Source organism: Mytilus galloprovincialis, chromosome 6 (assembly GCF_965363235.1).
Source record: "Mytilus galloprovincialis chromosome 6, xbMytGall1.hap1.1, whole genome shotgun sequence".
Lineage (NCBI taxonomy): Eukaryota > Metazoa > Mollusca > Bivalvia > Mytilida > Mytilidae > Mytilus > Mytilus galloprovincialis.
The window spans coordinates 78,075,906-78,093,218 of record NC_134843.1 but is presented as its reverse complement, the minus strand read 5'-3'; the positions used below and the strand labels follow the sequence as shown (position 1 = coordinate 78,093,218).

At 33.3% G+C, this 17,313-nt stretch overlaps 1 protein-coding gene and 1 long non-coding RNA gene across 3 annotated transcripts in view; one reads left to right on the top strand and one right to left on the bottom strand.

Annotated features, from left to right (window-relative positions):
* Nucleotides 1-6,278: 6,278 nt before the first annotated feature.
* Nucleotides 6,279-10,928, top strand: LOC143080402 (galactoside alpha-(1,2)-fucosyltransferase 2-like). 2 transcript variants are annotated; one of them, XM_076256235.1, is made up of 2 exons: nt 6,279-6,439; nt 9,553-10,928. In XM_076256235.1, the coding sequence occupies exons 1-2, from the start codon at nt 6,409-6,411 to the stop codon at nt 10,599-10,601; spliced, it is 1,080 nt and encodes a 359-aa protein (XP_076112350.1). In that variant the 5' UTR covers nt 6,279-6,408; the 3' UTR covers nt 10,602-10,928. The 2 variants fall into 2 exon arrangements, with proteins under 2 accessions (XP_076112350.1, XP_076112351.1); XM_076256236.1 differs by lacking the exon at nt 6,279-6,439 and adding an exon at nt 9,027-9,125.
* A 4,813-nt stretch (nt 10,929-15,741) lies between these two features.
* LOC143080401 (uncharacterized) overlaps nt 15,742-17,313 on the bottom strand; it is a 32,307-nt gene continuing 30,735 nt past the window's right edge. Inside the window, exon 3 of the long non-coding RNA XR_012979709.1 lies at nt 15,742-16,504. This is a non-coding gene — a long non-coding RNA (uncharacterized LOC143080401). The remainder of the gene's footprint in view (nt 16,505-17,313) is intronic.

The following is a 17,313-nucleotide window of genomic DNA, read 5'->3' as shown; positions in this document are numbered from 1 at the left end:
TTAAAATTAATCCATTTAAATACATGATTATGTAAGCTTAAATTCTTTTATTGTATAGCAACGTTATATTTCCAACAAAGCATAACAGAATTCGCGTACAATTTTCTTTGACATTACACTAGGGCAATTATGCTGTATTTTTTTACTTAATATTATCGACGTCTTCAGCTGCCTATAGCTAAATATGCTTGAAATAGTTTTTTCCGATTTACTAAAAGGGTTATTGCATAACTATTTGTAAATATGGTCCCTTTTAGAATATATACTCACAAGCTTGCAATAAAAAAAAACTCGGACAATTATCATTCAAAAACTGCTACTGTTATTGTTCTATACTAGTCAACAAAATTGATATAGGAAGATGTGGTATGAGTGCCAATGAGACAACTCTTCATCCAAGTAACAATTAATACAAGTTAACCATTATAGGTCAAGATACGACCTTCAACACGGAGCCTTGGCTCACACCGAACAGCAAGCTATAAAGGGCTCCAAAATTACTGGTGTAAAACCAACCATTCAAACGGGAAAATCAACGGTCGAGTCTATATAAAAACGAGAAACGAGAAGCACTTATGAACCATATTATCAGACGAAAACCACTGAACATCAGAATCTTTACTTAGGACAGGTGCAAACAATTGCAGCGGGATTAAACGTTTTAATAGTACCAAACCTTCTCCCTTTTCTGAAACAATAGTTCATCACAACATAGAAAGACACACTATAAGATATCAATTGGAAGGCTTAAGTCAACCAAAAAACGGAATAACACAAACTAACTCACAATGAACGAATAAATTTGATCTGTGATACAATGCAAATACATAGTTAATAAAAATAAGGGATGAATAATTAAGGTAAAAAGTAAATGAATAGGTTTAAATTAAGGTAAAGGTATAAAAGTATAAAAGACCATAATAATAATACACAAGTTTGAACTCCAATTTATCATAAAATACAGTTATAAAAAAATAGGAAAAAACTGGTAAATCATCTAATGAAAATGACTAATAACATCTGACCATGAGAAATACCGTATTATTGAACACAGGGGCCATATTTATTTTGCGGAAAATTTTGACAAAAGTCGGCACTTTATTTTGAAAATGATAATTGAATATCAGGTATCTGCAAAGGCATTCACAATTTAAGCAGACTATGTTTAAGCTTAATGTTCTAAGTTTTAATATAAACAATTTTTGAATTTTTGGGGTGAAAATACGATTTTTGAAATAACAAAAGTTGCAAACAAAAATCAAATATTTGCCTTAAATCAATGGTTTTGATGAGAAAATAACACTCTATAAATATTAGACCTGATACAGTGAATCCACTATCATTATATATGGAAAATACATTGCCTTGTATCGTTTCGTTTGTTGACTAGTACATGCAAGTTTAATGTCCTTTTTCTTAAATTTGTCACAAGATATTTTTGTCATGCTTTGCAATTACAATCAAAGTATTGAACATTGGATGACCACAAGTTCTTGTGGATGGTCAAAAGCACATGTCACAGAAAAAGATCACATCTCTATACCTGAAACTGAGATTAATGTACAGAGATATATTTTTTTCTGAGACAAGATCGGGCGTGGATGATGAATTAATGACAGCTATCATATTGTAGTGATATTTATCAGTATACCTGGGACTATTATACTAATATAATAATAGTCCCTGAGTATACACTGGTTTGTTGTTATATATTATATTGATATAACAGTTACATGTATATATAAATTTCATCCATTTGTATATCATTATATTCTACTATTCTTATAATAGTGAAGTGCAAATGCACGGTGGACACTCTTCTGTCACAAACGATTTTTCTAAAACATTGGATATGAGAAGCCATTCATATTTTCCCGCAAAAAAAATACAGAGTTACCGGTCCTTGTCGGGAGTGTCGCAAAACATTCTTTAGATATTCTTCCGCAAGCTCTAACACAATTTTCCGGTGCGTGTGCATAGATATTATCAATGATTTTTATGGCCCCGCAACGAAGTTGGGCTGATTTTTGGTTTGTGAGTTAACCATGATGAGTTACAGATCAAGTTAAAGTTTTGTTTCTCTGCATTAATTTTTGCCAAAATTAAGGGTTTACAACTTTGAAAATTGTTGAAAATCACAGTTATACGGACTTTTTTCTAAACGCTTTCAGATATTGGGCTGATTTTTGGTATGTGAGGTAACCATGATGAGATACAGGTCAAGTTTAAGTTTTGTTCCGCTTCGCTAATTTTTGCCGAAATTACGGGCTTTGGACTTTGATAAATTGTTGAAAATAACAAGGCTCCGTGTTGAAGGCCGTACCTATAATGGTTTACATCTTTTAAATTGTTATTTGGATGAAGAGTTGTCTCATTGGCACTCACACCACATCTTCCTATATCTATATACAGACTTTTTTTCTAAACGTTTTCAGATATTGGGCTGATTTTTGGTATGTGAGTTATTCATGATGAGTTACAGATCAAGTTTAAGTTTTGTTCCTCTCCATTAATTTTTGTCAAAATTAAGGCTTTACAACTTTGAAAATTGTTGAAAATCACAGTTATACAGACTTTTTTTCTATAGGCCTCAACATTTTGAGCTGAGTTTTGTTAACAGTTAATTTATAATTATGAACATATCAATGTGAGACTACCATCATGTTTGTGTCCACATGTGTTATTGAAATTGCAGATTTTTCAACTTTTTTGGGACGGGGCCATTCGTGTCGCTTTGACACATCTAGTTTACTTTTAGATATATATCTAACGACAAAACATTTTCATATTTTTAATTTGTGTTTTAAAAAAAATATTTATAGAAGTATCCATTGAAAAAAAATGAGGATAAAACATGCGATAAGGAATGTCATTTTGCACTAGACAATGTCCGTGGATCTATAATTTTCATAGATCGGTTGAAAACCCAAACTAATTTGCATAATGGAATAATGGCGATAGCAATACATCGGAATGACCTCAAGGTCATCCCGATGTAAAAAAGGACCTGTTCAGTTGAATCATAGTTTTCAAGACAAAACCAAATAAAAGATTTTCGAAAAAATGAAGCTAAACAGTGAGACAACATTACAACAAATAACCCAATATAACCAAAAGAAAACAAATATCTCGTATGGGTCGCCTAATACAATGTTAATCAACATGTCATGCATGTTCGTGTTTCATGAATGTGACCTACCGAATTAGACTATTTACCATATTTTTTATCACATGAGCAATACGACGGGTGCCACATGTGGAGCAGGATCTGCTTACCCTTCCAGAGCACCTGAGACAACTCCTAGTTTTTGGTCGGGTTCATGTTGCTTATTATTTAGTTTTCTATGATGTGTCATATGTACTATTGTTTGTCTGTTTGTCTTCATTTTTAGCCATGGCGTTGTCAGTTTATTTTCGATTTATGAGTTTGACTGTCCCTCTGGTATCTTTCGTCCCTCTTTTCTCGAGAACAACTATTGATACAAAAGGTAGGTTCTAAAAATAAAGGCTCTCTGGGATGACGGTCAGGGAAATTTGAACTGCCTCTGCTTCAATGGATAGGGCTAGAAATTTTACCTTGCTACCTACGTACACCACAAAGAGTTGTTGCAAGGATTCTGAACGTGCAGATGGTGTGTCACTTTTTTTCTCGAGTCTTCAGATGATCTAAATTCCCCATTCTGACTGGACGAGGCTGTGTACTTGTACATCTCACACGACCTAACGGTTGCCAAACTTTGGCAAGTATTTTTACTATCATTCGGAAGAAGACCAATGTAGACGAAACGCGCGTCTGGCGTACTAAATTATAATCCTGGTACCTTTGATAACTATTTACACCACTGGGTCGATGCCACTGCTGGTGGACGTTTCGTCCCCGAGGGTATCACCAACCCAGTAGTCAGCACTTCGGTGTTGACATGAATATCAATTATGTGGTCATTTTTATAAATTTCCTGAATATAAAACTTTGAATTTTCGAAAAACTAAGGATTTTCTTATCCCAGGAATAGATTACCTTAGCCGTATTTGGCACAACTTTTTTGAATTTTGGATCCTCAATGCTCTTCAACTTCGTACTTGTTTGGCTTTATAAATATTTTGATATGAGCGTCACTGATGAGTCTTATGTAGACGAAACGCGCGTCTGGCGTACTAAATTATAATCCTGGTACCTTTGATAACTATTTACACCACTGGGTCGATGCCACTGCTGGTGGACGTTTCGTCCCCGAGGGTATCACCAACCCAGTAGTCAGCACTTCGGTGTTGACATGAATATCAATTATGTGGTCATTTTTATAAATTTCCTGAATATAAAACTTTGAATTTTCGAAAAACTAAGGATTTTCTTATCCCAGGAATAGATTACCTTAGCCGTATTTGGCACAACTTTTTTGAATTTTGGATCCTCAATGCTCTTCAACTTCGTACTTGTTTGGCTTTATAAATATTTTGATATGAGCGTCACTGATGAGTCTTATGTAGACGAAACGCGCGTCTGGCGTACTAAATTATAATCCTGGTACCTTTGATAACTAATTATCCTACTCATATTCCCTAGTCATCTTTGGGAGTTCATAAAATAGTTGTTTATGATGAAAATTAAAGTAATTTAAATGGTTTTTCCAATGAAATCATGTACATAATTCAATTTCATCACGTGATTAAACAGTATTGATTTATAACGGCTTGAACTTTAGTTTACCTATACAGACTAGTATTTTGAATTCAATTATAAAAAAAAGAAGATGTGGTAATGAGACAACTCTCCACAAGAACCAAATGACACAGAAATTAACAGATATATGTCACCGTACGGCCTCTAACGATGAACAAATCCCCTACCGCATAGTCAGCTATAAAAGGCTCCGAAATCACAAATGTAAAACAATTTTTAGGCGAAAACTATCGGCCTAATTAATGTACCAAAAAATGAACTAAAACAATTAGGTAACACAGCAACAAACCACAACCACGGAGATACAGGCTCCTAATTTGGACATGTACATACATACAGAAGGTGGCGGGGTTAAACTTGTTAGCGGGATCCCAACCCTCAACTAATCTTGGAGAGTGGTGTAGCAGTACAACATAAGATAGAACTGTAATAATCAGTCGAGAAAGGCTTATTATCGACATAACGGCAATCGACGCTTTTATCAATAATAAAACTTAAACTACCGATCTCAGTACCCCAAATTCGTCTTTTAAAGTTCCAATGTTATCTAAATTTGACGATAGTTTGAGGCTTTATTACATGATCCACATTAAAAAAAAATTTATATATTAATAAGAATAACTGTTACCAATGCTAAAAGTAGGCTGTATATATTCTGACAATGTTTGGAAAAGGTTAACTTAAATTAGCTTTGTCCGTCATCTCGAAAAATGTGAACAGTTTCACAATTTGACAGACAACTACAAAATTATATAAGTTTGTGAAGATTGTATATCATCTACATCACTTTGAGCAACTACAAATTAATATGACTGCCAATCGGAAAACTGTGTAACTGAGTTCGACAATGGGCAAAGTAATTTCGTAAATAAGAGACTATAATTGACAACGAAAGGACTAAGTGTGGAACAGCAACCAACTACCACTGAATTACAGGCTGTCGACTTGTGACAGACACAAACTGAATGTGGCGGGGTTTTACATGTTTGTAAGTACTCAAACTATTATAACTGAATTTTTCTTTGGTTCCTTCTATCAGACAAATGTCCCCAACCCGCTTCAAAATAATAAATTCTGTTATTGCTTGCAATGATCAATTAAGCCTGTAACAATTCTTGCAGCTTTACACTGAAGTTTTTCCAACACATGTTTAAACCGTCTTATTTTTTGTAGATTGTAACGCCGTGCTATACTTTTTACTATTAGGATGCACATTATATGATGTTCAATATGCTAATTTTCCCATTGTCTATATTGTATTGTGTTGTTTGTATATGCCTTCAACCCCCAGGGGTATAAATGTGCATTTCATAAATAAATAAATGAATAAATTATGAAGACTAATAACATTAAACATGCTTTTGTAATTAAATCTGTCCTTGTTTCCAAAACAATAAAGGGGGACACACTCATTTCTTTTACCAGTTTATTCGCTTGTATGAGGATGAAAATTTCTGTATAAATTGACACTAGTTTATATACTGTACCCCTTTACACAAGTGTTTAATAGTTCAAGTGTGGCGATGTATTAAAATACGTATGTCTACCCGGTTTAAAACTATTTGAAAAAAAAATCTATTTATATTTAGACATGGTTGGTTGCACTTTTTACCTGTAGACGATTAAACTAGACGAGAAACATTGGAAGAAATCAATAATATTGTATGATGACGTTTCATTTTAAAATTTATGACAATAAACCTGCATTTACCTACCCGTGACATAAGATGACAAGTGACGGCACAACAACTATGGCGGGTATGTATTTATTAATGCTTATCTATTACATTTTACATATTTTTAATTTCTTCTCTTGAATATGTTCGTAGATTTGCTTTGAATTTTGATGTCAAGTAATATTCAGAAGCATTTAATATTGATTATTTTATACACTGAAAAGTCAATAGCTTTTCAATCAACGTTGTTACCTTGTTTTACTTTTGAAAAGGTCAAGCATGTTTTTCTTTAATCTATGAAAAGAACAAGTGATTACGGTTTTGTTCGGTACTAGTCGCAACCCTAATCGATCTTTTACTCTCAATAATGGAGTGGGAGCTAATTGAATAAACGTGCAATTGTGCCAGAACAGTATAACATTTTCAGACGATCTATACTAATCAATAATACCAGGTGTACTTTTAAAATACAATGAATGTAAACAAAGCATCGACAATGACAATGCTTGATAACAACAAGTTTGCAGATCATAAGTTTGTCATTTTGAAATAGAATATGTGATCACACACCCGTAACGTTATGAATACGTGTGCTTTATATAGTTGACCCTCACAGTTTGCATTGTTGATATGATAGTAGCTTGTTTTTAAACCGAATGATTTTTTATATTTCTTTATCGTTAAGAATACTTTTGAAAATTAATTACATAATAATATTTCATTAATTTCGGACTCCATGTTTTTCTTTTTCTTTCTCAAAAACAGCCATTGGCAATATTTGTTGTAAATATTTTGATTACCATCCCTTGTTTTCATTCGTGCATAGGGCCTAGTTACTTAGGTAACGCATAACGGTCAAAATATGGAAAGGAATTTTCTCAAACATATCAACATTGCAATTTGAAGACAATGACATCAATATAACCAATGAAACCAAACAAGAAACGAGCAAAACCGTGCAAATATCTCAGAAAGAATAAGAACCGGTAGGGCAACAATATACAGCCTTCTTGGAGCTGGGTTACATGTCAGAAGGGGATTCTCACCCATGGTCGCATACAAGCTATGGAGAACATATGCAGTACCAAGAAGCATATACGGACTTGAGGTGATGAACTTACTTGCAAAAGAAAAGGATATGCTAGAACTGGCAGAGAGAAAAATCCTCCGACAAATTCAAGGGCTTCCAAATAATACAGCAAATATGGCTGTCTATACCCTGGTAGGAGCAGAACCTATTGCCATCACATTAGACAAAAATGTACTTACCTTCTTCATGAATATTGTTCGAAATTCAGGAACCATAGAATGTGAAATTCTGCGCCGACAAATAGTATTTTCAGACCAAAGAGGAAAAGACTTTATCAACAGAGTAGAAAATACTCTATCAAAATACAATTTGAAATCTAGTAACTACTACATAGAAAATCCACTGAATAAAATCGAATGGAAAAGACTAGTAGGAGTAAAGATCAAGGAATACTGGAAAAATGAATGTCATAATGAAAAAAAGGAAAAACATCACTTAAATACATAGAGATACAGAACAATCCATTAAATGAAGCTCACAATATATGGAAAAGTGTAAAAAACAATAGTAAAGATGTAAAGGCAGGAGAAATAAAAGAAAGAAATAAGTATTCAAACGTACATATTCCAAGCCAAAAGAGCTAAGTTTGATCCGAAAGTTAACCCGATGTGTACAATTTGTGAACAGAGAAATGAAGATCTAGAACATTTTATTCTACACTGCAAAGAATTAGAGCAAATAAGATCTAAATACTTCTCAAAAATAGAACAAACAATGGATGAAATTGATACCTCAACATACAAGAAGATAATACAACAAGGGAATTTACTGCAGCTCATAATGGACTGTACTGGCAAGGACATAAACTGTTACTCAACTGTGTATGAAAACATTGAAACTCTGGCTAGAAATATGTGTTATGAGATGCACTTGCTGCACACAAAAAGGATAAAAAACTTGATCACATGTACAGTATAAGTAAATTTTTTAAAAATAAAATAGTTCCTTACTGATAGTATATCATCTTACTATGTTATGACTATATAAGTAAAAATAAATCTTCTCTTTTTAAAAATTGTAAGATATCAGTTATAATTTAAAAAATAATGACAAGATCTCCATATAGTAAATTGAACTGTGAAGAAAATTTATGTATATATTATAAATCTTATAAAATAATATTGTCATTATAGATCCTGATGTATGTGTAGCACTCTTAACTAATAATTAAAAGTAAGTTAAATTTGAGACCATTTTTTCTTATTTGTAAATATATGCAGTTGTTACTTAACGTTTTCTTACACCCCAGCACATATGAATTTTTATATATATATTTTAAAAACTTTATTATGACAAACCTATGAATTAATTATGATATTTATTATTTAGTGATTATTATAACCAAATTCAGTCATCTGTATATAATTAAATGTTTTATTATGTTTTAAGGTGTACATAGTTGCTAAAACTATACCCTTTGGGTAGTGCTCCACAATTAATGGAGGAATATACAAGAAACTGAACTGAACTGAACTTAATTAATTGGTTGATAAATTAATTAAGTTTTTATGTTGTAATTGAATTTTTTTATAATTACTCACTTATGTCATTGATGACATATTTGTTCATGACCAGACATTGAGATTTAACAGTAATTGGGAATTTGACAATTTATATATAAAGCAAACATACAAACATTTGTGAGTTTGAGTGGTACTTGTGTCCAGATTAAAGATGGGTATGTATATATTGTGATATCGAAGTGGATACTTCTTTACATGTTAAGTTTAAAAGTTGATCAAAAAAGCTAGTTTAGTGACATTTGGCGTTCTTTACATTGTTTCTTCGATTTCACTGTAAAACTAAAGTTGTATATTAATTCATTAAAAAAGACGAAGGGATATGATCGGATATGTAAAGGAACTTTTTAAGCCAAGGTGAGTCCAACAGTGTGATTCATGGACTAACCAACACTGAAAAATTAGAAAAAAGTTTGTTCATAATTTATTTCTTACAAAACCTTCTACAATTTCCCTCACCATATATAGCTTACTTTGCGGTATGGGTTTTCTTATTGGCCATCATACAGCATCTACTTATTAATCTATTTAAAGACCATTTAAGCACGATGCATATATTTATCTCCCCTTTTTGTATATTTTCAGGTCATAACGATTTCGGAAGATTTGTAGTATTGAGTTTGACATTCGGATGCTGCTCCATAGTGTTTTACGTCTTCACACAGCAGGATGTAATAATCAACAAATTTGCAAAAAGCTACTTAGTAACGATAACCCATTCTTCAAACGAAACACAATTCACAGGAAGAAACAATTATAAGATTTCTGAAAAGCCGTTAAAATTACAAAATGCAAGTACAAAATCGACCAATAATTATGTAACTATGAATTTTAAAGGTCGTCTAGGAAACGAAATATTTGAATATGCATCATTATATGGTATAGCTAGACATAATCATATGATTCCTGTCGTGGACGATAAATTTCGCTTAAGAAGAATTTTTAAGATATCTCTCACTTCAGTAAAACCATTGGCAAATATAAAACGCTTCAGAGAGGCGAAAGCATGTGCATTTGACGAAAAAGCTTTCGTCTTAGACAAGAAGTATAATTGGACACTATCAGGATACCTTCAAAGTTGGAAATATTTTATTGATTATAGTGATGATATAAGGAAAGAATTACGTTTGCAAGACACCATACAGGTTCAAGCGATACAAAAGTTTAATGAAATTGTGAAAGCTAGAAATGTGACAGACAAAAACAAATTAACATATATAGCTGTTCATGTTCGCCGAGGAGATATGCTGAATAATAAACCTAATGTCAATTTAGGATACACAACCGCAAACGTTAGTTACGTGAATAATGCCATGTCATGGTTCAAGAAAAAGTATCCCAGTGCCTTTTTCATTTTTGCCTCAGATGACATAGCTTGGTGTAAAGCTAATTTCAATAAACCAAACACTGCATTTATTACTCAAAGGAATTCTGCAGAGGTTGACATGGCAATACTTTCACAGTGCAATCATTCAATAATTACAACTGGAACTTATGGATGGTGGTCAGCTTGGTTAAGTGGCGGTCAAACTATCTATTATAAAGATTTTCCAAGGAAAGGATCAGGACTAGACAGATTGTTTGATGCAAAAACATATTTTCCACCAAACTGGATAGCGATGTCACATTTATGATAAAATTGAGAATGGAAACGCTGTATGCGTTAAAGGGTTAAAAACCCGACAAAAAGGCCACCTATGGGTCTTCAAAAAAGCCTGAAAATCCCGCACCCGGCGGAAAGCTTCAGCTTTTGTTTATAAAACTAAAGATTGTTATCTGCTGAATAAGTGTTGTTTTCCATATTCAGAATAGAAAAAAAAAATCAGCAAAAGAACAAACAATACAGAAAAACAGTTGCTACTGATAAGTGGTTATTTTACAATACGAAAAAGCTGTTTTAATAAAACTGGAGAACATGCAAACTATATTGTTTACCCATTGAAATAAAATATTATGGGTTATTTATCTGTTTAAAAAGTCCATTCCGGTAGGCCTGTGTGACATCTGCTGGTAGGACGACAACATGTGGCCATGGTTTAGAGCTTAATCAAAGGAACATAAAATTCATTTATGTTAACTTTGAGAGTTCTACATGAATATTTATCGTCACATTGGAGATTCCTATAAGAAAATATAATTCACTGATTTCATGTTTATTTCCAAATCCAAACCAATCATGTCCTTGATACGGTCACTATTTCGTCAAATACAATTATAGATCAAATCGAAGCACATCCAAGTATATCCTATGGTCGTCCATCATAACGTCATAAACAATAGGTCAAATTAAAGTACATCCTATAACCGGCCATCATATTGCGTCAGAAACAATATGTCAAAACCAAGTATATCCTATAACCGCCCATCATCACGTCAAACCCAAGTATATCGAGCGCTGCCTTGTAGCGGCATTCACACTGGCACTTTTTCGAAATCTACAAGGGTGGTTTTTACGTGCAAGAAATATGGGTCACTCTTAACACGGGTCAGTCATTTATCGGACAATCATCGTTTCTCAAGACATGCTCGCAAATGGTGTCAAGGGAGAGCTGAAAATTTAGTCCCAGAAATTTTCTCCCCGGAACGGGGATAGAACCAGAAATTTGAGGCACTAAGCACTACACCACGGCTTTCTTAATACAATTGGTCAAACTCAGGCATATTATATTACCGTCCATCATTACGTCAGATACAATTATAGATCAAACTCAAGCATATTCCATTACCGACCATACTTGCGTCAGACAAAGCAGGTTAAATCCAAGCATATCCTATTACGCGCCATCATTACAACAGTCACAAGAAGTTAAATCCAAGCAAACTTAATGATGATGGAAATTTTTAACGACGACTGGCTATACAGCCCTCGCACGGTCGATAAAATCCAAGCATATCCTATTACCAGCAATCATTACGACAAACACAATTGTTCAAATCCAAGTATATCCTATTACTGGCCATCATTACGACAGATAAAACAGGTCAAATTCAAGCATGTCCTATTATCGGCCATCAATGCGACAACACACAAATGTTCAAATCCAAGCATATCATATAACAGAATACAAAAAAGCAGAAGACTATGCAATAAGAACCCCACTTAACACCAGGTTGATCTCGGATGCACTGTAATTATAAGCAGATCCTGCGCAACATATGACATTCGTCAGACATTACATTAATAGGATCTACATCACCGAATCTCAATCAAAACTGTTTTGTCTCTCGTACTGATTGCCATTGCAACACAATGGATTTTGCGGTTATGTACAACATATTTCGATCTGTGGTATCTGTTGCCTCTGTTTTACCGACAATCGGTAAAAGGATAGGCGCAATCGAAATAGCAAAGTAGGTTTCAGACCAGTCACATATCATCAAGTAACGTTTGGGTATAAAAACTGCTTCGGAGATAAAAAAAAAAACAAAAACAAAAACAAAAACAAAAACCAACAACAACAACCCCCCCCCCCCCAAAAAAAAAAAAAAACACACATTTTTTTAGGGTAGTCACAGACGGTAAATTATTCAACATTATTGATTTAAAACGCGTCGCATTAATATATGTTTATAAGACCGCTCAATAGTTGAATTCTATAACGAAACATACTCAGATCTTGTATGAACGATATTTTTAATAACGAGAAAAATACTTCAGTCATACGTTTTGACATATCGATTCCTGATTTTTTTTTTTGGTAAACGATTGAGAAAAAAAGACGATTCCTCGCTACGCATATGCATTGGAAATTACATCATGTTTGTTTTTACATCAAAGACAACAACCTCGATATAAACATTAACAATTTGCCCCAGCTTCAGGAACAAATTGAAAGACATGACGATGAGCAAAATCCTTCATGTATTTTTTTGTATCGATAGCCAATAAAATTGAGAATGGAAATGGGGAATGTGCCAAAGAGACAACAACCCGACCATAGAGCAGACAACAGCAGAAGGTCACCAACAGGTCTTCAATGCAACAAGAAATTCTCGCACCCGGAGGCGTCCTTCAGCTGGCCCCTAAACAAATATATACTGGTTCAGTGATGATGAACCCCATACTAAACTCCAAATTGTACACAAGAAACTAAAAGTTAAAATAATACAAGACTAACAAAGGCCAGAGGCTCCTGACTTGGGACAGGCGCAAAAATGTGGCGGGGTTAAACATGTTTGTGAGATCTCAACCCTCCCCCTATACCTCTAGCCAATGCAGAAAAGTAAACGCATAACAATACGCACATTAAAATTCAGTTCAAGAGAAGTACGAGTCTGATGTCAGAAGATGTAACCAAAGAAAATAAACAAAATGACAATAATACATAAATAACATCAGACTACTAGCAGTTAACTGACATGCCAGCTCCGGACTTCAATTAAACTGATTGAAAAATTATGTCTTCATCATATGAATATCAGGCACAATCCTCCCCCTGAGGGGTTTAGTATCATACCATCATAACAAATATGAGAACATAACCCGTGTCATGCCAACAACTGGTTTATTAATAATAAATGTGTTTAGTTCCGATGCAAAGACCCTATAAGTGAATCAATATTAACGCCAAAATATGCAATCTTTAATGACCTGACAACAGTATCGTAACTATATCCCTTCTTAATAAGTCTATTTAAAGGTTTTGTTAACTTCTGAGGTGAATACTGACATTTTTTGTGCTTTATAAAGAATATTTCCATAAAATATTGGATGTGAAATACCTGAACGTATAAGAAGTCTGCATGTTGAGCTATATTTACGAATGATGTCCTTATACCGATGATAAAATTTAGTAAATGTTTTGACTAGTTTGTGATATCGAAAACCCTGGTGTAATTATTTTTCAGTAATACATAAATTTCTCTCGTTAAAATCTAAAACATTGTTACATACACGAGCGAATCGTATAAGTTGAGATATATAAACACCGTAAGATGGTGACAAGGGAAGTCACCATCTAAAAATGGATAATTAACGATAGGAAATGAGAAATCATCTCTTTTCCAAGTCTGCTTATCATAACTGTAAAATATCGAGTTAAAGTATGAATATTTGTATCGAATTCGAAAGTGCACAGAAACGAGGTCAATAAATATATATAAGAAGATGTGGTATGAGTTTAAATGAGACTACTCTCTATCTAAGTCACAATTTGTAAAAGAACAAGCATTATATGTCAAAGTACGGTCTTCATTACGGAACTTTGGCTCATACCGAACAATAAGATATATAAGGGGCTCCAAAAAAAGAAGACTTCAAAATGTGCCGAGCTGATTGTACACAACATATAATTATCGATTGCTTAGATTGTAATTGTGTCTTATTCGTGACTGAAACTGTCATGTAACAAGTAAAAACATATATAAAGTTTGGTCTTGTTAATTCAAAGATAGAAGCTATTGAGAATTTGGCGTCACTTAATTCTCTCTAGATTTTTTCATACATTTAACGTTTACACCTTTCTTTCGAAACGATTAAGATTTTCTTACCCAGGAATGATTACCTAAGCTGAATTAGGCAAAACCGATTTGAATTTTTGTTGCTCAATACTCTTTAACTTCGTATATTTGAAATGTTTAACTCTTTTATTTGAGCGTCTGTAGTCTTTAAAAGTTTTGTAGACGAAACGCTCGCACGATTTTGATGAAGAGTTTATTGATAAGAATAAGGCTTATGAATAATACACTATACATATATTTTGGCCCCGTCAATTCGAAGATCATGAAAGATAAGGCTTTTAAATCTGCCAATTAACACACTGTACACAAAATTAATCTTACTCCTTCAATTCAAAGATTATGGAGGATTAATATGTCAACTTTAAACATGTACACGCCGAGTTCACTTAAACCTCTCGTGTTACATTGTACCTTTACTTACTCGGGTTTCAACAAACTGTTATATTGTACTTTTTTATAACCTACTGAACTTTATTGATTTTGTAAGTAAAACAAATATATATAGAGGTGAAATTTATTATGTGGCAATTAAAATTTCTAGTATAAAATTTGAAAAAAGACTACCTGTCTACAGTCTCTTTATTTTACACTTCACATTAAATGTCCCTAAACTGTCTTGTTATGGCGCACAATACAGCCCTAGATCTTTGTGTGCTAGGGAAACATCGAGATACTGTAATTGTAAGAACTATACATATCTCATATATTATTACATCTTTCAAATTTGCAATAAGACGGAAATGTCTTGCATATAATTTTAAAATGCAAAAACTTTCATGGACACAATTTAGAAAGATATTTCGTATCCCTTCCTTCGTGTCACACATATACAAGTAGAAGAAACGCATATTCAAATTCAATCTCTTTCATCGTAATTAGGCAGCAACCTTTTTAGATAGTATTTCTTAAAAATGCCTGCTTTCTTCAGTGTCTCTTTATTTTGCTTTATAATGTCTGCATAAGATCTTTTAACAATTTTATGTTTTACCTCCACGTTCTTATTTTGATTGTTTTTCTTTTTCATCAATTCTAATTTTATCTTTCTGTCTTGTTTTTCTTTTCTTAATCTAAGTACTTCCACCATTTCATGTTGCCTTTTGCAAAACTTAGCGACTTGTGGTCGCTTCATTAAAACCACTTCTTTTGCCACAGTATAGTTAAACTCATAAGGGAGACAATCTAAATTTCCGGTTTGAAAATAGATGAAATCTTGTTGGAGGTCATTCAGCACGTGTTCATTGTATTTAGGATCAGACAAGTTTGTATTCCATTTTTCCGCTGTCCATGAACCTAAATCTACAGTTTGGTGTATAGCTGTTATAGCATCAGAGGAATCTATTGCTGTGTGGTTGAATTCAATTGCATTTATTAAAATCCAATTGTCTATTCTCTGTTTTCCCACGACAATTGGTGGCAACATATCCCATGTATAGTACGAGTCAGTAATGAAGTAATCTTGACCCATCGGTGAATGTCGCTTAGAATGATCCAATTTTATTTGTTTTATTTTCTCGGTAGACGAAAAATCTTTCGTTGTAATATTTTCAACGTCATAACGAGAACCGGATATAAATATTTCATTTTGTTTTTCAACAAATGGTCTGTATTTTTCCATAAGATTTAAAGTCTGAACTAAGTCGTCGTTAAAAAGAATATCTGCGTTAGCATATCCAACATACTTAGACCGGAAGTGTCTACTAATAGCTGAAAAGAAACTTTTTATAACCGGAAACCCTTCCGACATGACATCAACAACGGGAAGCACAACCCACCCATTATCCTCAAACGTTCTTTTTACTTCAGTATATTTAGATTCTAGAAAGAGTACGGGTAACACATCTGACCCAAGACTCTTCCAATTATCCATAGTATTGTTATAAACAATTTCTCGATGACTTGAAGGTACAAATGTTGTACACATAACCAGAAGCCATGTTTTTGTATTATCTTCCCTTGTTTCTCTGTGAACATGTCCAGTGGTGAATACATAGATCACAACTAATAGTGGTAATGACAAAATCCAAAATGCTTTGTTGATGGAAAGAAGTAATCTGGCCACCCTTTGAAATGCGTACACCTACAACAAAACGAAACGAAAAATAGAATTAATAATACTTTCGGTTCGTTATATTATATAGTTATCTATTTGAAAGTAGGTATTCACATATAAAATTGAACCGCGCTGAAGTACGTCCATTATTCATAGTTCATTATTCATTATTCAATAATGAATAATGAAATAGTTCACTATTCATTATTCAATATTGAAAAATGAATAATGAATAATGAAATGGTTTATGTTTCATTATTCAAATTGAAGCGGGGAATAGTGAAAAAAATATAAAAAAAATTGACTGTGACACTATAGCTATATTTTGATTCGAAATGACCATAAGACGGTTTACGGAGGACCTAAATGCCACAATATGCATAAAAATGAGGAAATATCAAAAAAAAAAGATGTGGTATGATTGCCAATGAGACAAATATCAAGAAAGACCTCAATGACACAGACATAACAACTATAGCTCACCGTACAACCTTCAACAATGAGCAAATCCCATACCGCATAGTCAGCTATTAAAGGCCCCAATCAGACATTGTAAAAAAATTCAAACAAGAAAACTAACGGCCTTATTTATGTAAAATAATGAACGAAAAACAAATATGTAACACATAAACAAACGACAACCAATAAATTACAGACTCCTGACTTGGAACAGGCACATACATAAATAATGTGACGGGGTGAAACATGTTAGCCAATTTTGAATAATGAAATGGATATTTTGAATAATGGAATGGACTGCTGTGACCCTTCAGCCCTAATAACAGATATATATTCTACCTCAATCGAAAGGTTATTAGGAGAGGAACAAAATGTAT

Coding starts and splice junctions, on each gene's coding strand:
- LOC143080402 (XM_076256235.1), top strand. CDS start 6,409: ATGACAAGTGACGGCACAACAACTATGGCGG. Junction 6,440..9,552: donor CGGCACAACAACTATGGCGG/GTATGTATTTAT, acceptor GTATATTTTCAG/GTCATAACGATTTCGGAAGA.